The sequence below is a fragment of the Myxine glutinosa genome, chromosome 5 (genome assembly GCF_964187855.1).
Source record: "Myxine glutinosa chromosome 5, kmMyxGlut1.1, whole genome shotgun sequence".
Lineage (NCBI taxonomy): Eukaryota > Metazoa > Chordata > Myxini > Myxiniformes > Myxinidae > Myxine > Myxine glutinosa.
Window position 1 is genome coordinate 200,938,387 of NC_136265.1, and position 22,987 is coordinate 200,961,373.

At 43.8% G+C, this 22,987-nt stretch overlaps 1 protein-coding gene across 5 annotated transcripts in view; it reads left to right on the forward strand.

Annotated features, from left to right (window-relative positions):
- Positions 1 to 22,987, forward strand: part of LOC137418765 (metastasis-associated protein MTA1) — a 145,982-nt gene that overhangs the window by 110,051 nt on the left and 12,944 nt on the right. For 3 of the 5 annotated variants that reach the window (XM_078779364.1, XM_078779360.1, XM_078779362.1), the window contains exons 8-15: positions 155 to 254; positions 9,901 to 10,089; positions 10,576 to 10,650; positions 11,027 to 11,085; positions 11,353 to 11,465; positions 12,323 to 12,534; positions 12,646 to 12,874; positions 13,195 to 13,338. In XM_078779364.1, coding sequence (XP_078635490.1) covers positions 155 to 254; positions 9,901 to 10,089; positions 10,576 to 10,650; positions 11,027 to 11,085; positions 11,353 to 11,465; positions 12,323 to 12,534; positions 12,646 to 12,874; positions 13,195 to 13,338 — 1,121 coding nt within the window. The remainder of the gene's footprint in view (positions 1 to 154; positions 255 to 9,900; positions 10,090 to 10,575; positions 10,651 to 11,026; positions 11,086 to 11,352; positions 11,466 to 12,322; positions 12,535 to 12,645; positions 12,875 to 13,194; positions 13,339 to 22,987) is intronic. The other 2 variants (XM_078779363.1, XM_078779361.1) reach the window with 2 other exon arrangements.

The following is a 22,987-nucleotide window of genomic DNA, read 5'->3' on the forward strand; positions in this document are numbered from 1 at the left end:
CATACTTTATTGTCGGCCAACTGCCCCCACTGTCAGTTTGTACCCTCCGTTACCTCGTTCTTACATGAGCCTCACTCCATCTTGTTAAAAAATTAATAAACAAACACCATGTGCTCCATGCATTTGATGCGGCACAATTTGTCTTGTGTTATAGGTCTGTGGGCACTTTTGCACGTGCGTTAGATTGCACAAGTTCAGTGCGTCAGCCAAGCCTGCATATGAGTGCGGCCGCCGCCTCCAGAGACATCACCTTGGTGAGCTCAGTCCCGTTGGAATGGCTGTCTCAGTGCTCTGGATTGTAGTATTTATAACTTGTGGCTGTTTATAATGAGGACATGCTATTGAGTAATCATAGATCGATACTCACCTGAGCGATCAGTTGTGCAACAAAGTCTCTCTTGAAATAACACAACCTAATTGCAACTGCCTTGTCCATGTCAAATTGGATAGTTGCACAAAAAAGTTCCCACATTAATATTTAAGTTTAAAAAGAAAAAGAAAAAGAAAGTTATCTGGGGATCGTGCTTACCTGAGTTATGCTTTTGGTTTGTTTAGTCAACAATGGCTTCACTAACTAGATAGTTCATAGAGTATGATATCCCGTGCATTGTTCAAGTGTATACTTCAATTATAATTTAATAATGATTTTAAATATCATTTTAAAATCCAGAAGTTTAGCGCTATTGAAGCTGTCTTATACACCACCCGTAAACACTAATAATACGACGTTGTTTGAAATGTTTTTTTTCCTGTTTGAAATGATTTTTACCTCCGCCCTGGATGGAGGTTATGTTTTCAATCCTGTCTGTCTGTTTGTTTGTCTTTCAGTTTGTGAACAAAATATCTCAAAAAGTTGTGGACGGATTCGGAGAAATTCGGCAGAGATGTAGCGTATGTGACAAGGATGAAATGATTAGATTTTGGTGAAGATCCGGATTCGGATCCGGCTACTAGAAATTTTAAAGTGATTCTTCACCATTGGGAGATAGGGCCAAAACCTATAAAAAACCACCTTTAAAGGCCATTTTTCCCCGCAAGCGGGGGTTGGCCTTTTTCGGGAACTGTGGTTGTTGTTTTTTGGTCCCCTTTTTGAAGCAATGTTTTACGGCCGGATGCCCTTCCTGACGCCAACTCTTTTTCCGCCTTTAACGACAAGCAGGGAATTACCAGTGAACTGGTACTCAATTAGCCGACCTCGGAAGGATGAACAGGCTGAGTCAACCCCCCTGGCGTTAATTCAGCGATTGACCGGGATTCGAACCCAGGATCCTAGGATCCTAAGCCGGCACCCTAGCCGCTAGCCCAACACCAGGACAACAACAACACCAACACCAACACCAGGCCAAAACCTATACATAGCAGGATATCTCAAAAAGTTGTGGACGGATTTGGACGAAACTTGGTGGAGAGGTTGTGTGTGTGTGACAAGGAAGAATCGATTCAATTTTGGTGAAGATCCGGATCCGGATCCAGCTAGTAGAATTTTTAAAGGGATTCTTCACCATTGAGTGAAATGGCCAACCAGGCGGAGGTTTGCTCTCTACTGAGTGCCATTCTCGTTAATTTTGTTTGACTGCCAGGCCGGCATACATAGTACAAATATTATCTTACTTCTCTCTGTGCATGCGTGATCGGGATGAATTCAAAGCCAAAGTATGGTAAAATGGCAAACTTGTATTCCGATTCATATTCAAAATACAACATATATTTAAATTTGTTGTTTCTCGATCATAAACCAATAAGACAGACAGAAGACAGACATGAACCAATTTTCTTAATCCCGCTTTTCACTTCTGAATTACATCAAGTTTTTATTATGAGAATATTGGGGAGATCAATTAATAATTATTGGGTCACAATGTCAAAGGGCAAAGTCACACTAAGTAGAAATAGGCCTTAATTTTATTAGCCCGCACGCATGCGCTGTTCAGTACGAGACAGCATGGTCTTTTTTTTTTAATCCCTTCCGTGTTTCCTTCTTTATTTACCATTTGAACTTCAGTGTGTCTGTCCAGGCTATAAAGTATTTGTCATTTGAGCTTTTGTTATCAAATTTTCAACAAACCCTTGTGAGAATATGGAGACACTAAATAAAATTTACACATTTTTTTTTTAGTTGATGTTTTTATTAAGTTTAGTTTGAGTGCAAAGCGGATGTCGGCGTCCTTTGCATTTGGGGATGCTTTCTAGTTTTTAATTCGATTACATAAATGCAAAAGCAAAGTCACATGAATGCTGGCAATTTGTCATTGATTTCTTTTCCAGAAAATCTTTCTCTCGCAATAACTCTACCTTTCCCAAATGTCTACCTTTCCCAAATTTTCTGTCTGCCGCCTTTCCTCAGTTTACTTTTGCAGTTGACATTTTTGTAATCTTACCGTTTCTTTACTACTGGAAATTGTATAGCCAATCATAGTTTGCAAATGGCACACGTGATTAAAATACATCACTATAAATCACTCAGCAGATCGCTTGAACCTGTCTCGACTGCAAGCGACCGGTTGTGCAACTAGTTTGCAGAAACATCCACATCTAATATTTCAAATCCTGCAGTAAAGTTGCACGACTGTGTGGACCTAACACACACACACACACACACACACACACACACACACACACACACACAGTCACAGTCACAGTCACAGTCACAGTCACACACACACAGTCACACATAGACAGACACACAAACACAAAGACACACAGACTATCACACACACATAGACACACAGTCACACAATCACACACAGACACATACAGTTGCACACACAGACACACACAGTCACACAGACATGCACACAGACATGCACACTGACAGGCACAGACACGCACACAGTATCACAGACACACAATCACACAGACACACACAGTCACACACAGTCACACAGACACACACAGACACATACACAGACAGACACATACACAGACAGACAGATACACAGACAGATAGACTTAAGAGTATAGAAATTAGCATTAATATTTGATGGAGTCTGGTCTGCAGGACTGCACTTTTTAGTGAACAAATGTTTCAAGATCATCTTACTATAATTCACCAAATGTCCGTCCGTCTGTCTGTCTGTCTGTCTGTCCGTTTGAAGGTACAGTAAAAACTGCTGAACCGATCGCAACGATATTTTGGGTGGGTAATCCTGGGATCTCCGGGCGTAAAATAGGCTATTTAGTTTTCCCAATTTCAGCTTTAGTCTCCAGCATTCTCAGGTTTGGACTCCCACATAACATTCACGTTCGCATAACATTCATTGTGATGATGTTGTTTTCCCGGGTGCCGCACAAACGGCTGCACCGATCACTGCACAGCTGCACCGATTGAACTCGGTGACCTCGGGCAAAGACCTTTGATAAGGACACGGGTTGAATCCCTGCTTGAGAGAATTCTAACCCATTTCAACTGAAGGAAACACGTATCGGGAGTACATACGACATAGCGATTGTGAACACGATTATCGATCACGATTCACGATCACGATCATCACGATCATAGTGTATCGATCACTGTGGGACATTTGGTGAATTATAGTAAGATACTGTTTAGATTTTGATGATTTGCGTGTGATATGATTTAACGGATGTTTATATGAATCGTTTAAAATTTTTAAAAACTTCAATTTCTGATATTTTACCTTTTCATTTGGGCCTCCCAATTGAAGCCCCGCCCGTAGGGCGGGTACCGTTGCTAGTAAGCATAATCAGTGGGGATGATAGAATATTTGTAGTCGTACCATCAACAGCATCGGTTTTGGAATGCTGAAAGTGTATTTGCGAGATATAATGAGCACGAGATGCTGTAAATGCTGACATGGAGGCTAAGCTATTAAAAGGTATGTGTGAAGGTTAGATTGTGGAGCTCCCTTGGAACCTTCCAGGATTGTCATGAACTGTATACGAGCCCCTATATAGGAGGAGTAGCAACAACTTGCAATGAGAAGCCATTTTGTTTCCATCGAGCGTGGCGCACCGAACCTGCGACCATTGTGCGTGAAGTGTGATGTGTTCGTTTTCTAATCAACCTGTCCTCTGCTCCCAAATGGAAGATTATATTACTGAATGCTTTTTTTTCATTCTTTTAACATCCCAGTGTGTACCCTGGATTAGAATAGGTACACCGTATCCCTGCGTGTCGTAAGAGGCGACTAAGAGGGTTGGCGTCAGGAAGGGCATCCGGCCATAAAAACATTGCCTCCACAAGAGAACCATGACAATTACAACTACATATGGGCAGGGTACAGCCCGAAGTTGAGATCGGTTTCTGAGGTTTGGGACATGGAATGTAGGGACAATGACAGGGAGATCAGGAGACGTGGTGGAAGTATTGGTCAGAAGAAGAGTGGACATATGTTGTGTGCAAGAGACGAGATGGAAGGGAAGTGGTGTGAGAATGGTGAAGGGTAGGCAGGGACAGAAATACAAGTTTGTGTGGCAAGGGTGCCTGGAGGGCTTGAATGGTGTTGGTGTCCTGTTTTCTGAGGAGTTTGTAGACAGTGTGGTGAGTGTGACTAGAGTGAGTGATAGGTTGATGATGGTGAAAATGATGATTGGAAAGCTCTTGGTGAACGTCATCTCGGGATATGCTCCACAGGTTGGTCGGAGCGATGAAGAGAAGGACAAGTTCTGGTGTGCGATAGAGAAGCTGATGGAAAACGTGAAAGATGAGGAAGTTGTTGTGGTAGGAGGAGACCTAAATGGACAGGTGGGAAGGAGTATGGATGGTTTTGAGGGAGTTCATGGGGGTTACGGATATGGTGTGAGAAATGGAGAAGGTGAAAGGATTTTGGAGTTTGCTGATGGAGCTGATTTGTTGATTTGTAATACTCAGTTCCAGAAAGAGGATAATAAGCTTGTTACATACACGTCAGGTGGGTCGACGACAACAGTTGACTAGCTGATGGTGCGTAGGCGAGATAGGGGGCACCTCCGGGACACAAAGGTGATCCCGGGGGAGGAGGCTGTTTCACAGCACCACTTGGTTATCTGCGACATAAGGGTGAAAGGTGCGAGGAGAGCTCGGCGGGTGAAGTACCAACCGAGAATGAAGATGTGGAGGTTGAAAGAGGTGACAGTAAGGGAGGCATTAAAAGAGAGGCTGAGTAGGGTAGAGGATGATGTGGTTGAGCTTGAAAGTGGTTGGATGTCAATGAAAGATAGTCTAGTCTGTTGGGAGCCGTTGGTGAGGTATGTGGATGGATAAAAGGACCACCGAGGCACTCGGAAACATGGTGGTGGGATGATGAAGTTGGAAAGAGGATTGACGAGAAGAGGAAGAAGTTCAAGGAGTAGCAGAAGGCGAGGGGTACGGGAGCAGAAACAGCAGAGCATGAAAGTTATAAGGCAGCCAAGAAGGCTGCAAAGAAAGAGGTAGCAAAGGCACAGGAGGCATGAAGGAAAATGTTTGTAGAACGCTTGGATTCGGAAGAGGGTCAGAGAGCAGTATTCAGGATTGCAAAGCAGATAGCAAAAGAGAGGTGTGATGTGATGGGGGTGAGTTGCTTGAAGGATGAAGTGGGACAAATCGTTGTGGACCCAGATGGAATTAAAGGAAGATGGAAAAGATATACGGAAATGCTGTTGAATACAGAGAATGAATGGGATGGCAACATAGAGAGTAACCCAGTTTTAGGACCGGCAGAGAAGATAACTGAGAAGGAAGTTGAGGAAGCGATAAAAGCAATGAAGAGTAGAAAAGTGGGAGGGCCGACGGGAGTTGTGGGAGATATGTTGAAGGCAGCAGGAAGTTGGGGTGTGAAGAGAATGACAGATATCTGTAATCTGGTGGTGAAAGAAGGCCGCATTCCAGTGGATTGGGAACTGAGTACCCTCGTCCCTCTATACAAGGGGAAAGGTGACCCTCTGGAGTGTGGCTCGTACCGAGCGATAAAGTTATTGGAGCATGGAATGAAGGTATTGGAAAGGGTGTTGGAGAGGAGGATAAGGAAGAAAGTGAAGATCGACGAAATGCAGTTTGGATTTATGCCAGGAAGAGGAACGACAGATGCGCTTTTCATTGTGAGGCAGTTGCAGGAGAAGTACATGGAGAAGAGGAAGAAGTTGTTTCTTGGGTTTGTTGATCTGGAGAAAGCATTCGAAAGCATTCCACACAAAGTATTGACATGGGCATTGAGGAAGTTAGGAGTGGAGGAATGGTTGATCAGAGTAGTGATGGCAATGTAGAAAAGAGCCCGCACAGCTGTAAGGATGAAGGACGGGAACAGTGGTGAGTTTGAGGTGAAGGTGGGAGTGCATCAGGGGTCAGTACTAAGTCCACTACTATTTGTAGTTGTGATGGAGGTGCTGGCTCAGAACGTAAAGGAGGGTTTACCGTGGGAGTTGTTTTATGCAGATGATCTGGTGTCGATTGCGGAAAGTATGGATGGACTGAAGGAAAAGATGAACAAGTGGAAGGAATGTGTGGAGACAAAAGGTCTGAAGGTGAATATCGGAAAGACGAAGGTGATGGCAAGTGGTAAAGCATGTGGTGAGGTGGAAAGAACTGGGAAGTGGCCCTGTGCTGTGTGCAGGAAGGGTGTCGGAGTGAACTCCATTCAATGTACAATGTGCGCTGAGTGGGTTCATCAAAAATGTTGTTGTCTGAGAACCAGTGTGGCAGCTACATTCAAATGTAAGGTGTGCACAGAGGGAGCTGCAGATGGAGGAAATGTTGAGTTGGATCTTGGAGACGGCGTGAAGCTGGAAGGTGTGAAAACATTTTGCTGCCTCGGAGACATGCTGAATGGAGAAGGTGGATCAGACTCGGCAACGGTTGCGAGAGTGAGATGTGCATGGAAGAGGTTTCGGGAACTGAGTGGCGTGCTGATGAGGAGGGGAGTGTCGTTGAAGCTGAAGGGAAAGGTGTATGCTGCATGTGTGAGAAGTGTTATGATTTATGGGAGCGAGACATCGGTAATGAACGTAGAGCAGCAACGATGGCTGGAAAGGGTGGAAATGCGAATGGTTCGATGGATGTGCGGAGTATCGTTGAGAGAGAGGAAGACAAATGATGAATTGCGAAAGATGATGGGAATAGAGCCTGTGATTGATGCTGTGAAGAGGAACAGGTTGAGATGGTTTGGTCATGTGTTGAGGAAGGATGAAAGTGACTGGTTGAGAAGAGTGATGGAAATGAATGTAGAAGGAAGTAGCGGACGGGGAAGACCGAGAAAGACTTGGCGAAAGATGGTGGAAGAAGAAATGCGGGCAAGGGGGTTAACAAGGAGAGATGCAGAAAATAGGGCAAAATGGAGAAGATTGTCATGGGGACCGCAATGCTAACCCCCGCTCTAGCAGGGAAAATGGCCTTAAAATGCATGTTGTTGTTGTTGTGTTGTTTTAACATCTAAAGTGACAGAATAAGCATACAATCAGACAAGATTTGATTTAACCTTAAAACATATCGCAGAATCTGGAGTATAATGTGTGAGTGAAGCTTCACACTGATGAGTGCCTAACTCGAGGTGTACAGAGCGAGTAAGGTGAAGAAACATAGATAGTGACTGAATGCAGAAATTTGAAAAAAGTGGAAGAAGGAAGAAGGATGGTGAAAGTGTGAAATGGAGGTACATCATCCATGCCAGATGCACACACACGAGATGAGCCATAAGTAAAGGGTATTTTTTTTCAACTCTTCATTTATTTTAACACAAGTACTGTGCCACTGAAATCACGCATGTCCATGTAATCCTTCATTCTTTTATATTCCCATGAAATGTCTCATCTTCCATGGTTTCCCTTTTCCCACACTTCGTTAATACGCTCTATTACTCTCTTCTCGCTTTCTCCCACTCTTCTGATTTCTCTACTTTTTTCAATACAATATACTGATTTGCAGGGGAGCCGAGAGGGGGAGGGTGGGTGACCACCCCGGGGCCCGGACCTAATAGGGGCCCGTAATTTTTCCTTCAATTTTTATTGTTTCATATCATGATTGTGACGATAAAACACCGTGGGCAGCTTTATTTTGTGTCTCTCTCCAAGCCACTCAAGACGATTTCCTGGCATACCATTGCCATGGCGAGTAACACCCTTCCTCATGAAATAAACTACTGTGGGATCAATTACATCAAGATAATCGTGGTAATGACGTAAATGAACACAGGAATGTTAGCCAAACCCCATCCGGATGAAATCGGTAAAGAAACGAATCGGCATCTAAACTATAAGAGAGGTGTGTGTGTGTGTGTGTGTGTGTGTGTGTGTGTGTGTGTGTGTGTGTGTGTGTGTGTGTGTGTGTGTGTGTGTGTGTGTGTGTGTGTTTATATATATATATGTTTATGTGTGTATGTTTATGTTGTTAACCAATTTTAACTGCAACGCTTAGACTAATTCTAATAAATAAATTTCATTACAGACACTCAAGTGACGTGTTTACATATAAACAACTTTACCAGGATGTTCTTGATGTGTCGTAAATGATTACCTCTGCCACAACAGGTGGATGGATGGAGGTTGTGTTTTCACCCCAGTCTGTTTGCCTGTCTGTTTGTCTGTTTGTTTGCCTGTCTGTTTGCTTGTCTGCCTGTCTGTTTATTTGTCTGTCTGTTTGTCTCTCTGTGAGCAGGATATCTCAAAATGTTATGGACAGATTCGGACCAAATGTTGTGGACAGGTTGGGTGTGTGACAAGGACGAATTGATTACATTTTGGTGAAGATCTGGATCCGGACATGAGAATTTTTATGCCTCTGCCGATTAAGTCTTGCTGAGGCATTATGTTTTTGGGTTGCCTTCCGTCCATCCATCTGTGATGGGTTTTCATTGCTGTGATAACTTGCAAACGGCTGAAAGGATCAAAGTCAAACTTGGTGCATGTAGGTATGTATAATAATGCAAAGATGAACTGATTAAATTATGGGTTCAACAGGTCAACCATCACAGTTCCCTTTAGGTAAAAATTCTATTAATGAGCAAAATTGTGAACCAGTGATGGGATTTTGACCAAACTTGGTACAAGTATATATTATGATACAAAGATGAACTGATTACATTTTGAGGTCAAAGGTCTGCACAGGCATGTCAGGTAAAAATGTGATACTTCATCAGAACAGCTGAAGGGATTTGAATCAAATTTGGTACAAGTATGTATAATGATGTAATAATGTGGGCGGAGGCATATTTTGGTTGACGTTGCGATGTCGAGGAGTGCCGTTGTCGATTTAAAAAAAAAAATTTAAATTATTTTCACCATTGAATGATGGAGCCAAAACAATAGATAGCATTATATATTGATATTTCAAAAGGTTGTAGATGGGCTATGACAACCTGGTGGATGAGTCGGGTAGATAACAAAAACAAGCCGCAAGCAAGAACAAGCCAAATAGATTTGGGCTTGGTCCGGATGCAGAACCGGCCTATCGGTAGTATACAAAACGTAAACTGTTCAGCCTAGTGGAGGTTTGGCGCTCTACCAAATGCCGTTCTAGTCTAAAGATGCTTTGATGATTATTTATATCTTTGTACAATTAATACACAACTGCCAACTACAATACGATTACAACACCACACATTAATGTACATGCACAGGACTATAACTTACCTGGCACAAACTACCCTGAATGTTGGTTTCCAAACTTTTTCCCTTCCAGTATCTGCAGGGAATATATACATTTTAATACCCTTCTCTGATCGATTCATGAATCCAATTGCACGGTATCCTGTCATTTTGAAAAGAATGATGAACTATTGTATGCTCATTCAATGAGCTATTGATGGAAACAAAATGGTGCCCATGCCCCACTTGCCCAGAAAGTTTGGGACGCGTCATGTCACTACTCCTAATATGTAGGAGCTCAACTGTATACCAAGGGCACACCACTTTACTAAAGAAAATGTGCACTTTCACTTGGTCTTACACTTTTCGATGCTCAAGCACCATATCTCTTCTTGTTTTCCCCAGTTCCATGCCATGGACACGTTGCACCGGAGTGGCTATGAGATAGCACGTTCCATTGGCCTGCTTGTGCCCCAGGGTGGGCCAGTGCTGTGCCGAGACGAGATGGAGGAGTGGTCAGCTGCCGAGGCCAACCTGTTTGAGGAAGCACTCGAGAAATACGGGAAAGACTTCAACGACATTAGGCTGGACTTTGTACGTGTTTCCTATGGTGATCGTTATTATGTGAACCGGTTTCCTTTGGACCATTGTGTAAAGTTAAAAGCAGGGAACGATTTGACTGCTTCATAAGCTGGCAGCGGTTGTAGGTGATAGTAGACTTGAGTGCTTATCTGGCTGTACTTGTCACATCAACAATTGCTTGAGGTAGAGACCTTGTTTTCTTGAAATGGAAGACAGTTCAGTTGTAACAGACCCAAATATATGCTGCATCACTACTTTATGAACACAGGTGTGACATTTTAGGGGACTTAGTATGAACATGTCATTTTCCTTAGTCCAAACGTTAGCGTGGGACCATTACTTCATGGACAGGAGAAAACCTTTAGACTACCCCTGGCTCTGGAGACCACTTGACCCATTACATGAGACTCTTGATTGTGACGTCTCGGGTTATGGATCATGTGGTTCTTGTGACACGGGACCTGATAATTGCAGCCGTGCACATTTCTCTGCTTGCAGCTTCCCTGGAAGTCTCTTACAAGCATCATAGAATATTACTACATGTGGAAGACGACGGACCGCTATGTTCAGCAGGTGGGGAGGCGAGCCCTTCTTGTATGAGCTCTGTTGGTTAATACTAGAATACCTATCCTTGCAAAGTGTCCATCATACACACTACTATTTGTCACAAAGTGTACAAAGGTTTGCACCCAACAGGCACATATGCAGCACCAATTCACAAGATGAGCTGTTATTTTGGGGGGAGGGGGTTATGGAGGAAGAAATTAAATATAACGAACACTCGACAAGATTGATTATGGCTTATCATGCATCGTCACCTGTTCTAGGAGCTGTTTTTGACTTTTTCAAAATATTTCCATGAAGGCTTCGCCATGATTTGTATGCCGACTCTGCCACTTTGTGGCTTCGCCATGAGTTGTATGCCAACTGTGCCGCTTTGTATCTTTAGAAACGACTCAAAGCAGCCGAAGCTGAGAGCAAGTTGAAACAAGTGTACATTCCCAACTAGTGAGTTTTTAATTTGTTATTTTACCCCTTTCCCTGCCTTCCTCCCCTTCTTTACACTTTCCATACATTTGCTTCGCCCTCCGATTTGAAGGCACCCTTATTTTGGTCCTTGCCATGAACAATGGGAGAACATGGATGACTAATGTATGCTGAAAAGGACCTTAGATATATTTTTCCGATATTGCGACTTGTGGTACTTGCCATTTAACCATTTCCTCCTTCCCCCCCCCCCTCCCCCCCCCCCCTTCTCATGGGTATGTAACACAGCAACAAGCCGAATCCAAACCAAATCTTCAGTAAGCCTGGTGTGGCCAACGGTGCTGGAAGTATTGGTGTCAGTCAGGTGCTTGGCACGGGTCGTGCCTGCGAGAGCTGCTTTGGTGAGTCCTCGAGACACGTAGACCGCTAGGTGCAGACAAATGGCAGTGACTTGCCATGCAAATTGGAACTACTGGGGCATTCCATTCCAAAATTATATTAATGGTATTAGTTTTTTCCTTCTTCTTCTTCTTATTGTTCTTATTCTTATCCTTATCGATGAGACCTTTGCCAAATCAAATTCAGCAGCCTCCCAAATTGGCCTGGTTGTGCTGTGTGAGGACCTTTTTAATTGGCACAAAGCCGGAGCTTTTATTCCATCACAATAGTGCAGTAGTTGTGCAGTAGTTGGCCAAGCAGGCCAAGCAGTGCAGTAGTTGTAAGAGTCCGGCACGTCTTTCAGTTGTGACCAACCATCGTTATTTGCACTACTTCACATGTTAAAGCGAGGGTCTTGGTGATCGATCGTACTGTGCAATTGTAATTATTGATGCATGAGCCTCGGGTGGCCACGTGCATACCTTGAGTCTTGCTGAATTTCCTCTTACCCTCTTCCCCCCAGTTGACTAAATATTAATAAAATATATATTATGGGATGCCAACCAATACTTTATTTATCAGACTCAGATTATTTCCGTAGTTAAAATTGTATTTGAACTGCTGAATCTATTTTAAACCTGATATGTTCACAATTGTTCCAGTTGCTTTGAAATACCCAGTCACGTGGTAAACCTGTGTCCCAAGTGTGCACCACTACAGCATGTTGGTACATGCATGGCCTACTCTGTTAAGAGGACAGTTTTGATTAGAAACTCATGCCTTAACTGTGGTTCTTCTCATTTTATACTGTATATGCATATGTCACTTCTTATTTAAGTGATGTGCTTTCCCCTGTCCACCAACTTCACTTTTATCCTAGCGACCCAGTCTGGACAGTGGTATTCCTGGGGCCCCTCCACCATGCAGTGCCGTCTCTGCGCTTCATGCTGGACATACTGGAAGAAGTACGGCGGGCTTCGGTTGCCTACCCGTCTGGATGGGGACAGGCCTGTGCCCGGACGTGCCAACCCTACGCTATCTGTACAAACTGTGGATGGTACATTGAAATGTGCAGTCAACGGCTGTGGAAAGGTGGTCCTGCAGTAACACAGGATTGTGGAGGTTGGTTCATCAGTGGCGTGTAAAGAAGGGGAAAATGACGAGTAAAACCTTCCCCGTTCCCCCTTCATGATTTTGTTTCAGGAATTCCGCACACAGGGTCACTTGTACCGGCACTGCCAGGCTGTCCATGGGCTCACTGTGCGGAACCAAAGTGCATCGCGCATTGCTCTCAAGACCCGGCAGGCATTTTATCTGCACACCACGAAGCTGACGCGCATTGCACGGCGTCTCTGCCATGATGTACTTCACGGACGCCAGGCGGCTCGCCGTCCCTTCGTTCCCATCAATACTACTGCCATTAAATCCGAGTGTAAGTATCCAGAGCCTCCTTGGGTCTTTCTTCGGTGTCAGCCTTGTCATTCGCCTGGGTATAGTCATGCTAGCTTCATCCCTCATTACTACTTTTGTATAATCCTCTTGCATTCTTTTTCTTCTATATAATTATTTGGTTTTTATTTGTTCATTTTTATTCCTTGTTTCCTAGCTGTCCATCCCATTTGCTTTCTCCATTGTCTGCATCCTTTGACTTCGCTTCTTACCGTCCTTTGCATTATGTTGTCCTTCTGCTTGAGCTGAGCCCTAACCAAGGTCCCGGTCCCGACCTTGGAACCTCTCGGTCTCGCCCTTCAGTTCCAACCTTACCCGGGCTCCACACGTCTCCAAACTGGCTTCCCGTGCGAGATGCCGCATCGCCGTCCTCTGCAGAGACAATTCCTCCTTCCAGAAGCCAGAGCACCTCACTCCCTGAAAGGCCTTCGGCAGAAACAGCATGGAGTACGATTTGCCCTCTGAGCAGGCTTTCCCTCTTCTCCTTCTCTTTTTTAACCACCTGTCTCGTCTCGAGTTTGTGGAGGCCAAGGCAACAGTTGCCTTTGGCATGTCCTGCTGCGATGCTGCTGCTGCCAGTGGGCCATTTCCATCTCATGGCAGACTTGTCTAAATCCTTGTTTGTCTGTTTTTTTTTGGGGGGGGGGGGGGGGGGGGGGTTTCCCCCCCTCATTTTTCTGTTGCCCTATCCATCAGTCTTAACCCTCTAGCCACAGGGCTGCACTTTGCTTAGCTAGCCATCCCTTTGTCACTTCATCCCAGGATTTTTTCCCCATTTTTGTCCCCAGTTAATAACACATCTCTGAGCCTCATTTTTGTTCTTTCTTTCTTCATTTCATTTCCAGTCTTTCAATGCAAAATCATGTCTTTTAATCGGTGTCGGTAACTCTCATTACAATTTTTAATTCTATCTTTTATTCCCATTACATCTGTGGTGATTAATTTAGACTCGAGAGACTTGTGCCAATTAGCAAATTTATGTTTTTTCTTTTTTGCCTCATTTTTCTAACATAGTCCTGGATAGTTCCTCCTACCATCCCTCTTTTTCCCTTGCTGCTGATGCCATGACGATATAGCAACTGGGCCTGTCTACGTGTGTTTTGATATTGGAATGTCAAAAAATGGTTTAAAAACGAACAACTAAACTTTAATTCACACTCCAAATGTGCACACATATAATTATTTAATTTCCCTTATCTGTCCCCCTTCTCAGCCCGAGTGTCATGTTGTTTTTATACATGAAGCAAGTGGGATGTTATATGTGAACAAAATGGCCACGCATGTTGCATCACAGCATTCCGTATAGATTATTAACTTGTAATTCCTCCCAACAATCTACCGTGTGCCCCAAAATTTGACACTCGGTAAATTGTGCATATGCATCAACGCACTTTTTATGCCTCCGCCAACAAAGTCGCAGGAGCCATTAATCTTTTCTGATATGGTATTATCTTCCATACATGTAATTGCCTTTTGATTTCATGAAATTTGCAAATATCTTTATCGGTGATATGAAGCTCAATGTAGCTGTGCCATAGTCGAGTTTAGGCCTGAAAATTACTTCTCTGAACTCTTAATTGGGTGTGTGTACTTTGTTTGTTTTTTATTAGTTGAAGAGCACGGTGGAAAAAGTAGTTGTGTCGCATAATGTTGAACATGTAGCGAAGTACCTTTCCACTATGGGCTTTAGTTGTAACCAAGGCTTACGAAGAAAACCTTATGAGTGTCATCTCAAAACCTATATAAACTCCCTCCATCCTCCAGTCGCCCTACATTCGTCCAATTTTCTTGTAAAATATTAAATAATAAGTTGTAACACATTAAAAATCTATACATGTTTCACCCTTGACAGTTGTAAACCATCTTGACGGTAATTGGTACTTGAGCTCCAAAACCATCTTGGCAGTAATTGGTACTTGAGCTCCAAAACCATCTTGGCAGTAATTGGTACTTGATTTCCAATGTGACAAGATGCCGAGAAATGGGATACATATTGATCTTCAATCCTCCAGATAATATATTGCCATTCTTCATATATCGGTGAAACACCTTGTAGATGCCATTCCTAACACTCGTTTCCCGCTTTTTGGAAAAATAAAAAGATGGGGGGATATTGTAATCGGCTCTGTCCGTCTGTCCATCACGCTATCTCCTTCTAAATGGTTGTGCAGAAATTCACAAATTCACCAATTCACCTCTTCCGCTTCCGGTTGCCCGGGTGAGGTTGTGTCTTCCGAGCTCGTCCACGTCGATCAAAGTTAAGTGATATTCTTTTCAAAGTTAAGTTTTTATTTTGCTGTGTACGTGTTTACAGTGTGTTTCTAGTTCAATCTAGTTTTGCATTTAATGCAAATTTGTGTATTAGTCAGTCAGTTTGATTGTACATGTTTAGGGCCTGGTTATCCTTGAGGCCTGCCCAGTCTGCTCGTTTTGGTATTTTGTTTATTCACATTTGTTCATCCTCTGGTTTACCCTCTTCTACCCCCTACTACCCACTAACCTAACCTCTTACCCTTTGTTTTAAAATACAAAAAAAAAAAGCATTGAAAAAAAACTTAATCATAATTACCTTCTCTCCTAACTGCCCACCCTCCCCAACCCGCAACCACGTGTTGCCCTCCCCCCCCCTCTTCTTCTTCCTCTGCAGCGATTGTTTTTTTTTCACTTTTCCAATTTGTGAATAATTCACCATATTCCTTCAACCTTTCTCCTGCTTTCTCAAATCAGCTTTCACCTAATCTTCAAAAAAAAAAAAAAATTAACGAAGAACAAAATAAAAATGAGGCCTCTCCTTCCATACTAACAAATTGCTTTTACACCTCCCGGCTCCCTCGCACTCTGCTCCCCTGGCTTGTTAATCTCCTTTTCTTCTGCATTTTAGGGAATTTCCCAGACTATTCACGGTTTTGTTTTAAAATGTTTAAACTTCCCCCTGCCATGTTGTATTCATTTGTATATTATAACTTGCTTTTTTTTCTTCCTATTCAAAAGGCTGTCTTCAATTTGCTCATCAAATCTTTCCATAACAAAAAAAAATTCAATCTCTTACAGTTATTCCTTTCTTCATTCTCTAAACCCACCTTCATTCCGCCCCTCCTCAAACGTTTTCAAACGGATCTCTGATTTGAATATCTCAAGAAACCCAGTTTGTAATAAATGTTCGATTTTCATTATTCATTCAAAACTTTCAAAACTCCCAACCCACCCCTTCCCTTCCAATCTCCCTCCTCACCCCTCCCCCTCAAATCTCCCCCTTCAAATCTCCCCCCTTACCCCTCCACTTCAAATCTCCCTCCTCACCCCTCCCCCTCAAATCTCCCTCCTCACCTCTCCTCAAATCTCCCCCCTTAACCCTTCCCCTACAAATCTCCCTCCTCACCCCTCCCCTCAAATCTCCCTCCTCACAATTTTTCTTCATTTCCCCCCTCTCACCCATCCTCCTCAAATTTGCCTCTTAACTCTTCCACAAAGCTGCCTCCTCCCCGCTTCCTCTCCTTTCCAACTCATACCTCCACCTCCACCAACATTCTACTTCACTCTGCCGCCCCTCAAATAACTCCTCTCTGTGCCTCATCCCATCACCATCAAAAACATCACCAAAAAAAACTTTTGTCCTCCTCATCCTTCCCCTTCTCCTAGCTCTCCTGCAATCTCTGACACACTGTCAACAGCTCTCCCTACCTCCCTCATCTTTCCCTACCCCTCCCCTCCCCCGTCCTGTATCCGATGCTCCGACTCCCTCTTCCTTAACGGTATGGACCTCAAACAACTGGGACCTTCGCTCAAACTTGACTGATCTCTCCATACAGGTTGCTTCTGACAAACCAGACTTAATATGCTTAACAGAAACTTTCCTCCTTCAAGATGTCTCTGATTCCTTAATATCTCTCCCTGGTTACTCCCTTCACCGGTACGATAGTCCTGAGCCTCGTCCGCGTGGTGGGGTTGCTATCTTTATCAAAAACTCTCTTCCTCACTCTCCCTGTACTGCCCTCTCCCCACCTCACCCCCAGGAGTACCTCTGGCTACGGCTTCCTCTCCGCTCCCACCGTTTGTTCATGTGTTCTGTAATGTCCATCAAGCAGTGATGACTCCATTTACATCTCGCTGTCTGACAACATGGACCAACTTCTATCCACTCATCCCAACTCTCTCTTCTTCATATGTGGTGACTTCAGCTGTCTTCATGTCAGCTGGCTGGGTGTGGGTACCTCTTGCACCAGCCACGGCACCTCTGCAAAGGACTTCTGCGACTCATTGGGACTGACACAATCTGTAAATTTCCCAACCCGGATCTCAGTCAATGGAGTATCTTCTCTTCTAGACTTGGTTATGACAAAACTTCTCTGCAAATGTTTGCTGCTCTTCTTCTGCTCCAATCGGTTCATCTGATCATGTGCTTGTTAAAGTGGACATCTCTCTGGCCATTCTCAGAGAGCCTCCTCAGCGCCGACGAGTCTGGCATTTCACTCAGGCTGACTGGCACGGTTTTCAAGCAGCCATCAATCATGTGGACTGGTCTCCCATCTCTACTGCGTCTGGCATCAACTCATCCTAGGAATTCTTCCAAAGTAACCTGCTCTCTCTCATGCACAAATTTATCCCTTCTCGTCTTCAGTTGTCTTACCCTTCCTCCCATCCATGGTACACTGAATCTTGTGGTGAGGCAGTTGCTCTGAAACGACTTGCCTTTGTGTCATGGAAGGAAAATCCAATGGAAGGCAATCTCCATTCCTTTCACAAAGCTCGGAACAAGTGTTGTCTACCTTCAGGAGAGCCAGGAAATAATATCTCTCTACTCTAAAGACTGAACTCTCAAACCTGTCTCTCTCCTCCAAATCCTTGTGGCATCTGGTCAAATCCGTTTCTGGTGTTTGTTCCCCCTCTATCCCCTCCCTTACCTCAAACGGCTACACAGCTGACACCGCACGTGAAAAAGCTCAATGCCTCAACTCTGTGGTTGCCTCAAAATATTGTGTCCCAAACCCATATTTCTCTGTACCCACCTTACCCAGTCGAACCCAGCTGCTCCTGGACTCTGTCTTTCTCTCCCGACAAGGTGGAAAAGTTTTTGTCAAACCTCGACTCTGATTCTGCAACTGGACCAGACGGCATCAGCCCACCGGTCCGAAAATCCTGCTCTGCCGCTCTATCTCACCCTCTCTATCTCACCCTCTCTCGATTCTCTTCACCCACTCATATGCTCAAGATCATCTCCCATCTGCTTGGAAATCAGCCAACATCACCGCTTTAGACAAAAAAATGTGCAAAAACAGTTCCTTGCAACGACAGACCAATCAGCCTGCTCCCAATCATCAGCAATGTCATAGAATCCATCATCGCTTCTGACATCAAATCCTTCCTCTTCTCCAATGGCTTGATCTCGGATCATCAATTTGGATTCAGACCAGGTCACTCTACTCTGGACATGCTACTTCTGCTTTCTCAACAATGGATGAAGGTCCTCAATGCCAAACAGGAAATCAGAGCTGTCTCCCTTGACATATCTCGTGCATTTGATACGGTCTGGCACCCAGCTCTGCTCACCAAACTCTCCTGCTATGGTATCCATGGAAACCTCCACGCATGACTTGCGAACTTCCTCTCCGGTCGCATTCAACGTGTGGCCATGAATATAATTCTCTCATCTCCTCTACCTGTCCAGGCTGGAGTTCCTCAAGGCAGTGTTCTGAGCCCTGTGCTATTTCTGGTGTTCATTAATTATCTCTCCGACCCCCTGGAAAATCCTCTATCTTTTTGCTGATGATTCCACTCTCTGCCGTTCCATATCTCACCCCTCAGATCGGCAGTCTGCAGCCTCCTCAGTCTCTGCAGACCTGGACAAAATCACAGACTGGTCAAACAAGTGGAACATGTCTTTCAATCCTGAGAAATATCACACTCTCACTATGTCTCTCCGAAAAGTCCGACTGGACAACCCTCCCATCCACTTTCTCAACAATCCTCTCCAAGAAGTTCTGTCACTCAAGTTCTTGGGTCTCACTATCTGCCATGATCTTTCTTGGGAAAACCACATTTCAAATCTGGCCTCCAAAGCCAGTCGCCGCCTGGCATCGTCCGTCGTGCGAGGTCCTTCCTTGGCACCTCTGAGCTCCTCACCACATACAAAGCTTTCATCCGCAGCTTGATGGAATACTTCTCTCCCCTCTGGGCTGGTGCACCTACCTCATACCTAGCTCAGCTTTATGCTGTAGATACCAAAGCTTTAAGAATCATTGGAATCTCCCACGATGAAGCTTATTCTGAGGGCTGTTTCACTCGCTCACCGCACACAGGTTGGTGGACTTACTGTCTTCTACTGCCTCCTCTCTGGGCTAGCTCCCCCAGTTTTGTCTGTGCTCTGTCTCCCAAATATTCCTTCAGGATGCACAAGATCTGCCAGCAACCCTCTTCTGGTGAAACTGCCAAACTCAAGACTCTCTGCTCACCTTCACTCTTTCATTATTCTTTTCTCCCACCTCTGGAACAAACTCCCACACTCTCTTCAATCCCACTCCTCCCTCCAAGTCTTTAAAACAGATGTTCACCACCATCTCTTATTCACCACCTCTTATATTCACCATCCACCCATAATTTTTCCCCCCATCCAAAACCTTGATCTTGTCTACCCCAGTTAAAACACCCCAAATCCACCTTTTTCAATCTCCGACTTCATTCCTGAAATTCCTCGTGGTGTCAACTTGTTTTATACCGTGTACCCCCTCTCCCCAGCCCTCTCCCTTACACAGATCTCTCGATGTCCTTGTTCTCTACCGTTGTGCTTGTGTGCATCCCTCTCTCTCCCCCTCTTGTCTCCCACTCCCTTTATTATATGTTTTATGTGTCCGTTTATGTTTTTTCTGTTTAATGTGTTAGCTCTTACACGAGCCTCGATCTTGTATACAAAAAAATAAAAAAAAATAAAAGGAAATCTTGGTAGCTATGATCACCACATGGCAACAAGGTGCAAGAGCAGTATCCTTTTTGGTCTCCCCCCTGGAGCGGGATCAAAAGGTCAAATGATAAAAAATGCAATTTCGGGCACGTTTTAAGTCATTTTTTAAATGAAACGTATATGCAATCAACATTGCGGGACGCATGAAATAGGTAACGATCTTTTGGATTTGACCCCAGTTCATACCCCATGGAGTGGGGATTTGGGGGTCAGATGTCAAAACGGAAAATAAATTTTAACTCAAAAGGTGATATTTTGTCATTCCTGGTGGAACTTTTTGGCATCTTTCAACTTTGCTTTCGGTGGGAAGCGTGGGGATTTGCCATGGCGCGCCATCAATTTTGCCCTCGTTATTTTTACCATTGACAACCTTTTGGTGTAATTGTGATTTGGAGGTGTTTTCGTGATCAGCTTGCTTTCAAGAGCTTTCTTTCCATGTCTGATAAAGGCACTAAGGATCAACCATGTCAAATAATGTGTCATGTCATAATAAATGTCATGTCATCAAATAATCTGCATGTCAAATAATGAAGCATCCGTAGAATGACTTTATATCTCATGGAGGGTTAACACATTCACGCTGTATTTCCATTAGTTATTCGGACGGTATGCGAAGACTTGATAGGAAACCTCTCGAACTGCGTGAGCATATTTTTTTCCCCACATTGCAAACATTTTGGACAATGCTCCTCCACTGACTTTGCACTTGCATAATCACAAGGATTTTAGTAGGCCATGCACAAACTCATTCGGTGCATGGGATTGAAACTGGGGCTCAGATGGAGACACGAATAAAACAAACCTGGAAAATGTTTGAGGCCAAAACTGTTGAAAATGTACAGTGGCCAGTCCAAAAAGCCTCGACTTAAACCGAGACACTCTTACCTATCTTGGAACGTTGTGTGAGCATGATCCATCACTGAGCTTTCAACTTCTTTGTAGAAGAAACAACAGTAATACGTTTGATGTCGACAAGCGTTAAGGACTTGCAGTGACACACTCTTAGAAATCAAATAAATGGTTCTGAATAATGTAAGTTCACTAAACTGCTCCTTTCCTACTATCCTGATACTTTCCTACCTAGATCCTTCAGTCCCTCCTCAAGCAGGTGGGCCATGTCTCCCACGATAAGCAAGTTTGAACTTGTTATCTCTTCTAAGAGATTGAATGTACACATCCATTGCTAAACCGATATTAAGTATCAAGCAAATAAGAACTAGAACGGTGCTTCGTTGAGCGCACACCTCTGCCAGGCAGGACAGTTTACGTTTTGTATCCCACTGATGGGCCAGATCTGGATTCGGACCTGAAACAAGATCTAATTGGCTTGTTCTTGTTACCTTCTCAACTCATTCGTCAAGTTTCGTTATAATCCGTTCACAACTTTTTAAAATATCGTGCTATATATAATTTTTCACCTGATGTCTCGATTGTGAAGAATCTCCTTAAAAATGACAATATCCGGCTGAATCCGGATCTACACCAAAATCTCATGAATTCGTCCGTGCCACTCACCCAAGCTGTCTACCAAGTTTCGGCCGAATCAGTCTACAATTTTTTGAAATATTATGCTATATATAGTTTTTGCCCCTATTATCTATCTCATTGGTGTTGGGCTAGCGGCTAGGGTGCCGGCTTAGGATCCTAGGATCCTGGGTTCGAATCTCGGTCGATCGCCGAATTAATGCCAGGGGGGTTGACTCAGCCTGTCATCCTTCCGAGGTCGGCTAATTGAGTACCAGTTCACTGGTAATTCCCTGTTTGTCGTTGAAGGCGGCAAAAAGGGTTGGCGTCAGGAAGGGCATCCGGCCGTAAAACATTGCTTCAAAAAGGGGACCAAAAAACGACAACAACCACGGTCCCCGAAAAGGCCAACCCCCGCTTTGCGGGGAAAAATGGCCTCTAAACGGTGGGTTTTTTTTTTATCTATCTCATTGGTGAAGAATTACTTAAACTAAAATTCATAGAACACGATACCCCGTGCAGTATTTGGGTACTTCATTTTAAATAAAATAATTATTTTAAAGATTGTTTAAAAATCCGGAAGCTTAGCACAACTGAAGCAGTCTTATTTATACATCACCCTTATACACTGTGATAAGACGACGTTGAGTCTCAGTTTAGGAGACGGTGGCTTTATTGATCACCATGAAACGCATGGTCAATTGGCATCATACATAACCATATCGGCGGCCTCTTCTTCACCCCGACACTGCCCCCTCTCACATGCCACACCCACTTCCAAGGGGCTTGCTTGACAGCTACGATTACATACACCACCCTATAGAACATGTCCAAGTACTGCAAAACTGGAGGTTCTTGGAAGTATTATGAAGGCGATTTGTGGTCTAGTGATCAAGTATATAATTCAATTTTAATTAAGGTTTAAAGACAAAAAAATTAATTAATTGTGGGTTTTACAGACTTTACCCAGTGTCTGTTCCATCACCCTATCTAACACGTTATATTATCCGTGCCTGTTGTTTGTGTCCTTTAGAAAGTCTTTAAAAACAGTAAGCTTCCTGTTTGGAATTATTTTAAATTTTGTTTGATTGCCAGGCAGACGACATAAAATTATGATCTCACTCCTCTGCGCATGCACAATCGGGTAATTCAGAGTCAAAGTACGGCAAACTTGTCTTCCTATTCATGTTCCGATTTGTGTTCAAAATATAACATTCGATTTTAATGAGTGGTTCCTCGATCATAAACTGACCAGATGGACAAACATGAACCCTGTTTTTCGCTTCGCGTGCGTGGTTGATTTAAGAAATTCTCAGATCCGGATCTTCACCAAAGTCGAATCAATTTGTCCTTGTCACACACCCAACCTGTGCAACAAGTTTCGTCCGAATCCGTTCATAGGTTTTGAGATATCGTGCTCACAAACCGGCAGACAAACAGGGTTGAAAATATTACCACCGTTCACCTTTGGTGGCAAAGGTAATAACAGAATTCTCTTTATATGAAAAAAGAAAAGTTACCTATGCTACTGTTAAAGAAAAATATTGATTGATTACCTGTCGCAGAATCCCTTTTCTATGTTGAGCTTTGGCATCGACTAAAAGGACATGGGATGCTGTCCTGATACCACAAGCTTACCCAGAACCGTGTGCATGTATAATTGCACATGCACACACG